Raw genomic sequence first — 12,912 nt, forward strand, 5'->3', positions numbered from 1 at the left:
ATGCCGGGGGCGCACTCATATTTACAGTACATCTTAACCTTAACTTACAAATTTTACACTAAACCATGGCCCAGGATCACTGAACTCTGCAAAAGAAAACAGTTAGCAGGGAGCCAGGCTGCTCGCATGCAGTCTCTGGCTCAAAACAATGCAGGTGACAGGGAACGTGGCTGGCTGCTCACACGCAGTCCAAGGCCTTCCTTTTTGAACTGAACGCAGTGAACCACAACGGTGCATGGGCTGCACAAACGCAGTCTCCGTGCCAGCTCAAGTGGCACACGCAATGAACACAACGAATGGATGGATGAATGGATGGACGCAAACACGGTGCACGGGCCGCCACTGCAGGCTCGTGTTGTAGCTGCCAACAGGGCAGTTCTCGCAGCTTGCAAACTGTTGCCTTGCGGATCCTGGCGCACATGGAAATGAACGGGGGGGGGGGGGGGGCAAAGCAAAAATTGAACGGGGCTGGTGAACCTGGGCAGTGGGCATGGCAAAGGCAGCAGGCAAACACAGCCCGCAGAAGAAGGCCGCTGCAGGCAAACACAGCCCGCAGAAGAAGGCCGCTGCAGGCAAACACAGCCGTCAGATGAACTGGCCGGCACAGGCCTTGCAGAAAAACAGCCAGCCGGCAGATGAAGTGGGTCGGCACAGGCCTTGCAGCAAAACAGCCAGCAGATGAAGCTGGCCAGCTTTTGCCGTTCAGTGGAGGTTGGTGGAGGGAGTGCGGTGGTGCTGGCCACTTGGAAGGCAGGCTCGGACCTACCTACCTGTCTCCCTCCCAACCTATCGCCTTTGCCTGTCACTGTACATACCCACTCCCTTAATTTGTCAAACCCCAATTTAGCCCCAACTTATTTTTTTGTTGTTTTTATTTTTACTCCCCCACTATAAATCGTCCCCTAACCCCCTTTATCGTCCTTGTTCGGCTAACCTATCCTGTCACCTTGCCTACTCCCAACCCCTACGTTCCCTTCCCGGAGGGGAATAAGGGAGAGCTGGCGTCCTGTGTCGAGGCCCGACGAAGCCTCAGAATGGCCTCCCCAGAGTTCAGCGATCTAACCAAAGTGGGTCCAGCGGCCCACAACGACAGCGAGGGGATGGATGGTGCGGAGGGGTACATCTCCTAATCTACCCTAACCATTTAACTGTTAAACTACCCCGGGGCTTTCAACAAGCGCCTCTCGCTTAAACTATTGGTTCTAACAACCCAGATTCCCGTCGCCTGTGTTGGTGTCCTCACAATTTCGGGCCTCGCCCCCCAATTTTCGCTCCGTGCCCTCACACGGTCTCCTGGCTGGGACACGTGGCTCCCTTTGGCAGGCACGACCCTCTGCCGATTCTCCCGCTATGGCACCCCCGGGCACTACACTGCCTCCGAGCCTACCAGCTCCCTAACACCGGGGAGTGCCCCCCATGGCACCTCCCCTGAAACGCACACGTGGCAGGCCGGCCTCCCGGGCCCCTTTCCGAGGGTCACCCGTGCCCACAACACTGCCCACGCGGCTAATGGCGCCCCGGGCCCCCGCACCAAGCAGGCGCACCCGTGCCCACTGCTCTATCCCGGCCCCCCATGGGCCCATGGCCGACCGCGGCCAACTAGCCTGGTGCCCGGGGTACCCACTCAGCGATACTCACCTTTCGCAGCCACGCTCCCAAGCCCGTCAACAGGGCTCCTGCACCCCTCCAAATGGGTCTCGAGCCTACTTTCCCACCAACAACAAAACGACCTCCATTTTTCAATTTAACTAACCCCCTAAACTCACTCTACACTGACCCCGGGGGCCCTTGGGCGGGAGTCACTCCTCCCCCCAATCACTCATCGCACCATGCATTCCCCATTCGCTCCATACACACAGACCCGCTGGCCTCACTCACTCAACATGTACACGTACTCTCCTCACAACCCACAACTCTTCAACACACACACCGCTGAACTCTGCCATCCTTCTATCTGCATCCCCTAACTAACTCGTGCTCCCCCGTCGTCCCTTAAACTAGTAGCACGTTCCTTTTAACACTACGTAGCTAAACTACGTCCCCTCTACACATTCACAGTCTGTCACTGTCTCCTAATCTCTTTAATCAATTTCCCCACCTAAATCTGGCTACAATCCCTCTAACTAATCCATTCCACGGACTCCATGAGGACTTACCCCTGCCCCATGAAGTCGGTCTAACTAAGCTAACCCTTCCCCCTAACTAGTTTCCATCCTGTGCCCAGGAATCCTGTGCACCCGAAAGTGAGGCTTGTTTTTTTTTTTTTTTTTTTTCCATGCGCAGCACCTGCGCGGCAACTCTCGCACTTTGCACCTGCCCGTGACGTCATGCAGCTGCACGTGTTCTTCGTCCCTCCTTGGACGGTACCATCCGGCAGAGATACCCCTCCTGCCGGATTCCAACCCCACGTGCAGCCATGGCGTCACCGTGCGCATAAAAAAAAACACAAGCCCCACGTCTCGAGGGGTTCCCCACGCGAACACATGTGCTTTGCCCGTTGGAGCTTAACACACACGATCGCGTGGAGAACCCGTCCGGTAAAAATCCATTTACCTGCCTAAACTTTGTCCGTCCGCGGGATCGGCAAATCCACCGCGTGCGTTTCCGGACCGGGACTTTACTCTCGCAAGCGAGCACGTGGCGGTCTCGTGCGTTGCACAGCACGAACCGCGTGCTCACTGCTGGGTGAACCCGGCACGGTCCCCGAAACAACTACAGCCGCTACTCGGCTTTCGTTCCGTCGTCGCCATTCAACCCACGCACACCTGCGTGTTACGACGCACACAGTCCACTCCATCACATTCACACCGGGAGACGCGGCTGCGTGCTCCCGCATGCCAACCGACATCTCCCTCACATACCGCTCTCTCACACACACGGTCTCCCTTGCACACAGCGACCTTGCACACGGCCGTTCACTCACGCATGCGGGGGCACTCACCCGCGGTGCCTCACTCACACTCCGTGCCTCATCCACACACGCGGGGGCACTCACCCGCGGTTCCTCACTCATACTGGCCGTTTCACTCACACACACGGCCTCTTCCACACACCGTGCCTCACTCACACACGCGGGGGCACTCACCCGCGGTGCCTCACTCACACACGCGGGGGCACTCAACCGCGGTTCCTCATCCACACTGGCCGTTTCACTCACACACACGGCCTCACTCACACACGGTTCCTCATCCACACACGGTGCCTCATCCAAACACGGCGTGCTGGGAAGCACGTACTCCAGCACCATCGCCACCACACCACTCACACACGGGGTCGCTTCCACACACGGGGACGCACTCACGCCTTGCACCACACACACCGGGACAACCACACTGGGGATTCGTGTCCCCACAAGGGTCTCCGGGGCCTCTATACCCCCCAAGCTCTCCGTGCACCCGTTCACAGCACTCGTCCCCTCAACCTCGCAAAGCACGACCGAACTCACCTGGTCGTGACTCGCCTCAAGGGGGAATACTCCCTCCCCTCGTTCCTGGAGGCCATCCAGGTGCTCGCACTGGGTCTCCACCCAGTCCACCAGCTCACCCCCATTATCCTCCACTACCTCCGTGTGTGTGTGTGTGCGTCACTTACCCCGTCTTCATCGTGTCGTCTTCCCTCTATTTTTTCTGTCTCCCGTGTCTCTATACATTTATAAGTTTCTGTCGTCGTCACCTCGTGTCTCGTCTCACACGTTTTGGTCTCCCCATTTAATTTTTCCCTTTTGGTCACCGTCGATTCCTCTGTCACAACCCTCGTCCAACACGCCCCCCGAATTATTTTTTTACCCGCCTCCACCGCGGGCCTGTCAGCCGTTGCACCCCCTTCCAGCTCGTTCGCTTCTATACGTGGAGTCGCCATTTTGAGTTCCCTGCTAACGGCCTTCATGCCCGCCTGCAGGCATCGGCCCATGATCTGCGTCTCACCCCGCAGCTCTTTCATTTCTTCCCTCATTTGCTGTGTATTCGCATCCATCGTCGTTTTCACTTCATTTGTATCCATCTTTTCATCCATTTTTTGTGTATTCGCATCCATCTTTTCGTTCATTCCTTTCATTTCGTTTGTCATTGCCGCCAGCATGGCGCATAGCTGGGCCATGTCGGGTGCGCTTGAGTGAGCCGTTTCGGCAGGGGTTGGGGAAGGGTTTTGGTGGAGAGGGGGGGGGAGATGTCATACACCGCGGCCGCTGCCGCACCCATTTCGGGCTCTGGGTTCAGTTGGGCGAGTTCATGTTCCTGCACAATCAACATTTCCTGCACGGGGATTCCATCCTGAGCCATGGATTCTACACATTCTACATCCATTTCTAATACCCCCGGCTCCCGCTCGCCTTGAGACGCCATCTTGCTTCTCTTAAAGGGTTAATTTGAATCGCTCGTAATTTGGAGGGAATCGGGGGTCGCTTCTCTCACCCCTGGACCGATTCCCGTGAATTTCGCTGGAGACAGGAGAGCCTGTTGTCCCGCTCTCCAATACCAGTGCCGCGAGGAGGGCGATGAGTTTGTATCGCACGACCTGACACCAGTGTTACAGATTCGCGCCCGCCGGCGTGCTGACGGCCACGTAACTCGAATCGCGGCACGTCGCCCACCGGACGGACAATCCAGTCGTGACCCTCTCGGACTAACGCCGGGAACCAGTCACGGGTGGACCTTTCGGTCTCACCGCGATCGAGCCAATCAGCCCCAGCGTGGGATAGGGTTGCTCGCCAAATTCGACCTACCTAAGTACCCACGCGGAGGGTAGACCGGGCGATCGCACCTCGCCGCAGGTCGACTTCGGACACGGGCCACTTAAGCGACCCGTTCGTACTATCGGGATAACCGAGCGGTGTTATCGTCGACCTCGACGGTTCGATTAATTATCGGGCGTATTCAGCCCACTACCAACCCTTTACGTGAAGCAAGATGAGGATTCAATGAAAGAAATGACGAAGCGAAGCGGGAAACAGTTCAACACAAAGCACACAGAAAAGAAAAACACAATGCAATCTACACAAAAAGCAAAGGTGACAATGCAGATCTAATACCGATTACGCGAGCACACGGCAACACTTATACAATTTTACTTCACAGACGGCGCCGACAACACATACCCAAAACCAAGGAAAAGAACAGAGAACCCTCAAGGATGAGGCGGGCCTGAGGCCGAGACCGGGTCGGGCCTACCCGTCTGGTGATGAGACGCGGAGCGGCGATGGTGCCTCAACTCCGCGGGCCTCGCGGGCAGTGTCTGGTAGGGGGTGGGAAAGGGGCCCCCTTGGTCGCACTATCTCAGCGCGGGGGGAAACAGGAGGGGGTTGCTGATGCTCGGGGTATAGAGGATTTTTATTGTCCCGCGACGAGCGTCTCCACCTCGGCCAGGTCGCGCTGTCGGCCTCCCTGGGGTGCATCTCCCTGCACGACGCGAGCACCCCCTCGTCTGCCCTCGCCGCCTCTCCACAGCTCCGTCCCCTCCGCTCCGACTCCAACGCACACGACGACCAGCTCCTTCTTGCCAACTCCACCGCCCGCGAAGTCTTAACTCTCTGTTTTCTTGACTGACGAACGCGGTCGCATATATCAGCCCCGTGGCTTCGCCTTCTCATCTTTGACCCTCTGCCTTCGACCTTTCACCTCGCTCCCCATTGGCCCGAGAAAAAGTGGGCGTGAATGCTTTTTGATCCATAAATTTGCATATATCGATCGCCCTCCAACGCCCTGGAGGCGGGGCCAAATCGCCCCTCGCTCACCGATTGGACGGCACAAAAGTGGGCGTGTGTCGTTTTTGATCCGTTTTTGAAGCAGAAAATCCGTGGTTTTGTACACGCTGTTCGGCGCGCGCCCTGCACGAGTCCAACACCGGTACCCACAAGCGGCGCAAGAACGGTGGCGATGCGACGGTTGCGAGGTGTGACGTGAAGCGGCACCGCGGTGGGTGGTTGATGTGGTTGGTGGTGGTAATCATGGCGGTTGGTCCAAAATAAAGATAGCAAAAGAAAAACGGCTATCCTGAAGAGTCGCAGCACGCATAAATGACATGTATTCCCACTAGACAACGGGTTTGGGCCTAACTACACATGTACTTACCGAGATATCTCACCTAAGGGACCTGAATGGTGGTTTGCGAATTTGGTAACCACAACAATATGTACATACATATATTTATATATATATATATATATATATATATATATATATATATATATATATATATATATATATATATATATATATATATATATATATATATATATATATATATATATATATATATATATATATATATATTGTTGTAGTCGCGTGGGTCGGGAAACTCTGAAAGCTCGGTGTGCATATCAAAAGACCACGGGGATGCTGTCTACAACACTCACCTCTGGCCGAATCTTCAAGCCCAGAGTCGGTTTACCATAGCTGTGAGATGAATGAAGCAGAAGGGGAACCAGACCAGTGACTATTACGACAACCAATATACCATCCCTCGGATGCTGGACAACAATGACTTAGTACTTTTACATTAAAATGGATCCAGACACCGAAGGGAAAGAGAAGGGAGAAGGGTGAGCAATGGTGATGAGAAGGAAGTGGTGTGGGGTCTTTTACGCACCTGATGCACCTTTCGCAACCCCAGTTGTAGCTGTGGTCACCCACTTTTCGGCGGTTCTGGTTCATCTCCCACGCACTCCCTCCTCCGCTCCGTCAGCACCCCCGTCGTGTGTGGGGTGGTCACTGGATGTCCTTTGGCTGAATGTGAATTACTGCATGGTGGTCATGCAGAGTATCTCGTGCCGTGATGCGAGGAGAGGCAGTGGCTCCGTGGTAGCATGGCCAGGCACGCGGGAAGGGGGGGGGGGGGTGCTGAGGGCACTGCAGCACCCCCTAGCTGCGGGCAGGAGCACAGCACCTCCTGCCTGCAAAAAAAAAATAAAATAATTTATATTAAATATATATTAAAACGATATAATAAATAATTTTGCTTTGGGGAAGAAAATATAAGTTTTTAAAATGTGTTTGTTAGTTTTTAGTGATCACAGACATGGAGATCTTGCTACGGGGTTGGGGTTCACGACGACTCAAACACCATCGCTAAAACACGCATACGTGAACATCGCAGTGTGGACGGTTCCACGGAGAGAGAGAGACAGAGACAGAGACAGAGACAGAGACAGCGACAGAGAGACAGAGACAGACATCGACCTCATTTTTTCCCCCGGCAAATACTGCAGCCCAGACTATAGACAGTACCTCAGCAACCCCACTCAAAATACCTTCCCGCGCATCTGAGCATGGCGACAACCGGGTTATTTGAAAGGCACACTCGTCGTAGAAAGTAAGGAAAGGAAATAAAACGGAGTCAGAAAGATGGGGAAGAATCTCAAGAAATGAAAAAAAACAAGTCAGAATAGTGAAGAAGAAGCATCGGAAACGATTCATGTATGTGTGGAAGAGACGTGCTGAGAGGAAAAACACGTATTCAGTCGTTTTACCAGACTTCTGACCGTAAGCTCTGTGGAAATCCCCAATTGTGATGGGGAGCTCGGTGTGTTCCTTCATTTATTTCTTCGCTCCCGACCCCGACCTCGCGCTTCGGATTTGCGGCCTCTCATTGGCGCTGGACTTGCGGGGGAGGGCGGGGCCTCCCTGGGTGCTGATTGGTGGGATCCCGTCTTTCGACCTAACAACGGCGCCCAATTGGTGGAACGGGTCCTGCAAGGACTACTTTCAGGGAAATGGGCGGGGCTTTGGAGATTAGTGCCCACGTCTCGCACTCGATGGATGGTTTCTGCACGAAACGTCCGGTCTCCGCAATTTCTCCGCGAAAGGAAGGATGTGGAGACGTCATGATGCGAGTTCGTGTGCGTTTTTTGAAGAAACGGGGTCGAGGTGAGAATGTCAGAGGATTAAAGAACATAAACTTAGTGTAACTCACATTCACGATGCACATCACAATATACTTAATTGCGAAACAGAATACAATGGGGGAAACGAGCTTTAACCCACAAGGGGGTTCGGAACCGTCACAATATGTATATATTCATCATCTACCAGGTCTCAAATGGTGTGTGTGTATGTGTGTGTGTATGTGTGTGTGTGTGTGTGTGTGTGTGTGTGTGTGTGTGTGTGTGTGTGTGTGTGTGTGTGTGTGTGTGTGTGTGTGTGTGTGTGTGTGTGTGTGTGTGTGTGTGTGTGTGTGTGTGTGTGTGTGTGTGTGAGATAGTTCTTCCACGAGCCTCAGTAACTGCAGACTTAGAAACATAAGAACAGATCGACAAAAGGTGAGCAAATATAAATCTAGTTTACAGCCTTGCACATAGCCTGGTGTTGGCTTAGTGGTTGGGGGGTGGCGGCTTGGGATCCTAGGGTCCTGAGTTCAAGCCCCGTCGGCCGCTGAATTAATACACCAGGAGGTTGACTCAGCTTGTCATCAAAGGTCGGCAAAATGAGCACCAGTGTACTGGTAAGGGGGACACTGCATCAGCGGCATCGCGCGTCCCAACCAAATGATGCAACCAGCAGCCACAGGCTGCACTCGATAGAGAGAGCCTTGCACATCGTCATCCAGAGACAAGGTGTGAATGAATGAACATTGAACCAACGTCGTCAAGATTGGTTCAAAATGTATTCGACGACGTGTTACTGTGTGGGTAGCTTGATTACACACTCGCGTGGAAAGGTGAATTTAGACGGGAAACAACCCGCAGCAAACCACATTTGTTTTACAATGAAATTGCATGTATAAAAGCATTTAAAATCGATGACGAATGTTTTGAGCACCCTTCGTGGAAGTGGACATTAACGAGTGTCCGCCACACCGTTCCCTTCTAGTGCTGGACGGCTTCAAAAGAAAGGACTGCTTCCGTTACACCTGCACGATTCAGGTAAGTTCCACATTTTCTGATTAAGCAAATTAAAATCCTTCGATAGTTGAGTTTTGGCACGTAAAAATGAAGTGTTTTTTTTTTTTTTTTAAGTGTGATATTAGTGAAAAAATGAGAGTTGTGAGCTGCCCCGTCACCACATTCTATCTTCGTATCGTTTAAACTCTGGATTCTTAATGCTCATCTGAAATGTAAGAGAAAAATTGTGTTCCAAGCCAATAAAATTTTACCAACTTCAACACAAGGGCTGACTTTAATTATCATGAATACCAGCCATGTGTTTCCCAGAAAGTCAAGCAAACTCCCAGTATGACTGTAGGCCCAAGGGCAGTAACCCCTCCTGGAAATGGAGTAATCGGGAGGTTCTTCCACAGCTCCAAGTGGTGGGAATTGGGGACTGACAGATGTTTTGTCCCACGACACTAACAATGTCCTGAGATCTGTGTAAACAAGCTGCAGTTTGCAGCTCTGTGTTATGATGCTCTGGGGTTAGACCAGCTGGCCAGGCCCAAAGCTGGAGTCACCCAGGCAACGGCGAGCCAACTCCAATCCAGTTGGAGCCCCCATCTGGCAATATTTGGTGTCGGATCGAATTAAAGCTCCTTGGGCCTATCAAATCGATTGATTAACGAGTTTGAAAACACTGACGTACCCCAAGCTGTCCATGATTTGTGACATTAACCTCGTATTGCGATGATACCACAAAACTCCAGAAAGTGTTCGGAAAGCAAGGACTGTCGAAGTCTCAGTCGCACCTACCTTGAAGCACCACCGTTTTCAATAATCAGAACGTTCGAAGGATTTCACTTCATTTATTACAACTCGCGATACAGGAGCAGGGTAAAGAACCTTGAACGGTTGACCTTCGACCACCCAAAAATGGGCAATGTTTGACATGTACCTTGTGAGTTATTAAAAGTTTAAATTAGTAGAAGTATTAAAAAAAAAATCATTTCAAATTGAACATTCCTCGTCATAAAGACAAAACCAAATGGTGGCATCTCACAACTCCATGTGAGATTAATGAGAAGAAAATCCATCGATTCTTTCAAACAAAGATTTATTGGAGCTCAAGTTAATTGAATCTTCACTTCACATCATTCACAAAAAGCACCATTAGGAAGCGAATGCAGCTCTCGGGAACTTTCAGGTTACGTCTGCAGAGGAGGCCAAAGGTTGTCGGCAATTTGCCAAACCACCTCGACGTTGCATCGGTACTTCACAGCCAATTGATGGATTTGAGATTTTTCCCGAAGCCCCTTAGCACCTTCAACAAAGGTGAAAGTGGACAGATTGAAGGTGCAAAGTTTCTCTGGAAATTCTGATAGATATTAAGCTACTTGGCAAAAAGTCATGACCGATGGTGCAGGGAGTTGGCGGACATGCGGATCTGCTCACCCATCGACTATAAAGTCCCCGGAAATACTCCTAAACTGCAGGTTTGTGTTACCATTCGTGTTCTTCGGTGTTCAAAATATAACATTCAATACAGCACCTTCAAAATGACGTCATCCACCCCCAAAATTCTAGGTGCGCATGCACAGAAACTCCAGCAGGCTGAAGAGTTTGGAGTGAAATAAAATGCATTGTGTGTTTGCGATAAGGATTTTTACTTGGAATGGCTCACCAAGCTTCTGAAAGGTACCTGAGAGAAAGGGATGTGCCTCTGCACAACAAAAGACTTGGAGAACTTTCTCAGCTTGCCGAACGGTACCTGCTCGTAATAGAGGTACAAAGTCCCGACCAGGTAGGTGGGTGGAACTGCAGTGGAGGGATGTATGCGACGTAACCCCCCTGACTGATCGCTACCATTAAATGGACTTTGTATCTGGATCAGAATCTTCTGAACACTGATGGGAAGGACATATCTGGAGCTTGTGAATGCACAGTTTACACGGTAAGTTGAACCACTACTTGTAGGGGTACCCAGCGTTGCCCGGTGCTGTTCTAAATCCTGTTGGCATCATTTGAAGAAATAATAAAAAAACAAAATTTCTATTTTTTTATGGGGGCCACAAACACTTCACTACACCCACAAAGGAATGGGGTTGGGCATAACTGAATATGACCTTTCAAGTAACTACAAAGGCATCAGCACTATCGAGCTGTTATAATAATTTTAAAAAATAAAATAAAATCCAACATTTTTTTTCCAAAATTAAAAAAAAATAATTCTCAAAGACTCGCCGACACTCACTGATGACCCTCTGAAAGTTTGACGAAGATCTGCTCACCCATCTCGAAGAAAAACGGCAACACAGAGACACACAAACATTTCTCTTGTCGTTTGGATTAATCTTTTTTTTGGGGGGGGGGGTGCTTTACGGGAGCTTTGATGGCTGTTGTAAATATATTGTTGTTGACATTTTTATTCCACCTCAAACCAGCTGTGCCCGTGTGCAAATACTTCTGTTGACAAGTAATACAGACAAATACATTTCACTCTTACAATGACACGAACACATGCCTCTGCACAAGAAACGAAACATCGTTCACGTGCAAAAGTGAAAGATAAAGGTGTGTCTGTGCTATAAAAGGAGCCGTGCGTGCGTCCGTGTGAGTTCCAGACCCCTCAAAACCTTTAAATACACCTCTTGACATCCTGAAGATACCTTAATACATGAAGACCCTTTAGACTCTCTATAACCCAAAGACCCTTTAAACCCCTTCATAAACCGAAACCACTTTGGATCCTGAAGACCCTTTATAATCTTGAGACCCCCCAAGATCCTTGAAAACCCTGAAGATACTTCAAAACCCCTAAGAACCCCAAGACCCTTGAGACCCTTTAGAACTTTTATAATCATGAGACCCATTAAGACCCCTGATACCCTTTAGAGTTTAGACCTCAAAGACACTTTCGACCCTTTATGACACCGAAGACCCATTATAACCTGAGAAAAAGTCCCACATGGCAATGAGAAAACGGTGTCCATGACAACGATTTCACCCCATTAAAATCAAATGGGATTTTTTATTGTTGCCAAACCTCAGCCAAATATATCAGATTGAAACTTACAGAGCATATTTGTATGTATGTGTAGTATATATGTGCAAAATTTGGTCATAATAAGTCAAAGGTCAAGGTCAATGCCATCCAAAACATGTAAAACACCGATTAGGCCACTATTAGAAAATGTAACATTATGAGGTCCAGATTTGTTGTGCACAACATCCCATCATGTAGATCACTTCATAGGTCAAATTATTGAAATTACCAAATTGCTGTTTCCATGGCAACTATTGTTTATTTGGATTTCGCAAGTATGGGGCTATGCCTGACATATATATATATATATGTACATATATATATATATATATATATATATACATATATATATATATATATATATATTTTTTTTTTTTTTTTAATCATGAACAATAGTTATTCTTCTGAGCAGACTGCCGTTGTCTACAAAGTAAACATGTACCACATGTCACGGTCCACGTCATCATTTTACATTGAATTCCTGTTTCTACCAATACATGCTCCAATAAATTGGTCATTTGAGGTGAGACAGGTACGAACCCATCGGAGACGGGTACCCTGCTCGTGTTGTATAAATGTAGCCGAGACATTTGATGTGCAGTTTTTAACATGTTGCTTTGCAAAACAGAAAAGAAAAAGATAAAAACTTGTCATTTTATTTTAAAAATCTACCGCCATCAAAATGTCCCTTTCAAACGTTGGAATAAACCGAGCGCTAATTAGAGGTGCTTGTTTTACCTTGTGTTGGTGCACACGCGCGTTATGGAAAGCCACACAAACATGGCTTTGTGTCTGTACAAACAACCCTCGGTCATTCACAGTACAGAACACATTGCAGCTTAGTGTCCACGGGCACATGACTGCGGCGTCAGTTAAAACGCCATGTCAGCGAAAGGGGCCACGTGTACAAGGTCCATTTGTTGGGTGGAACGTCCTCATGAAGGCCCTCTCAGTGTTTCGCCATAGTAAACCTGCGGAGCGAACATCAAAGGTTTCCCAATGAAGGGGAATCAATTCTGGTGTTGGGCCAAGGTAGCACGGTCAGCACTATGTGAGTCTTCTGTCAATG

At 49.8% G+C, this 12,912-nt stretch overlaps 1 protein-coding gene and 1 long non-coding RNA gene across 4 annotated transcripts in view; one reads left to right on the forward strand and one right to left on the reverse strand.

Moving 5' to 3' along the window:
- Nucleotides 1–7,588, reverse strand: part of LOC147022599 (uncharacterized) — a 160,851-nt gene extending 153,263 nt beyond the window's left edge. For both annotated transcript variants that reach the window (XR_015059676.1, XR_015059677.1), the window contains exons 1-2: nt 7,463–7,588; nt 6,583–6,886 (exon numbers count right to left, since the gene is read on the reverse strand). This is a non-coding gene — a long non-coding RNA (uncharacterized LOC147022599). The remainder of the gene's footprint in view (nt 1–6,582; nt 6,887–7,462) is intronic.
- A 50-nt stretch (nt 7,589–7,638) lies between these two features.
- The window catches only part of LOC147022601 (uncharacterized), a 126,641-nt gene continuing 121,367 nt past the window's right edge, over nt 7,639–12,912 (forward strand). Inside the window, exons 1-2 of one of the 2 annotated variants that reach the window (XM_085887344.1) lie at nt 7,639–7,859; nt 8,802–8,854. In XM_085887344.1, coding sequence (XP_085743470.1) covers nt 7,706–7,859; nt 8,802–8,854 — 207 coding nt within the window. In that variant the 5' untranslated portion in view covers nt 7,639–7,705. The remainder of the gene's footprint in view (nt 7,860–8,801; nt 8,855–12,912) is intronic. The other variant, XM_085887345.1, reaches the window with a different exon arrangement.

This window comes from Eptatretus burgeri, chromosome 7 (genome assembly GCF_056783735.1).
Source record: "Eptatretus burgeri isolate ZD-2024b chromosome 7, Ebu_testis_v1, whole genome shotgun sequence".
Classification (NCBI taxonomy): domain Eukaryota; kingdom Metazoa; phylum Chordata; class Myxini; order Myxiniformes; family Myxinidae; genus Eptatretus; species Eptatretus burgeri.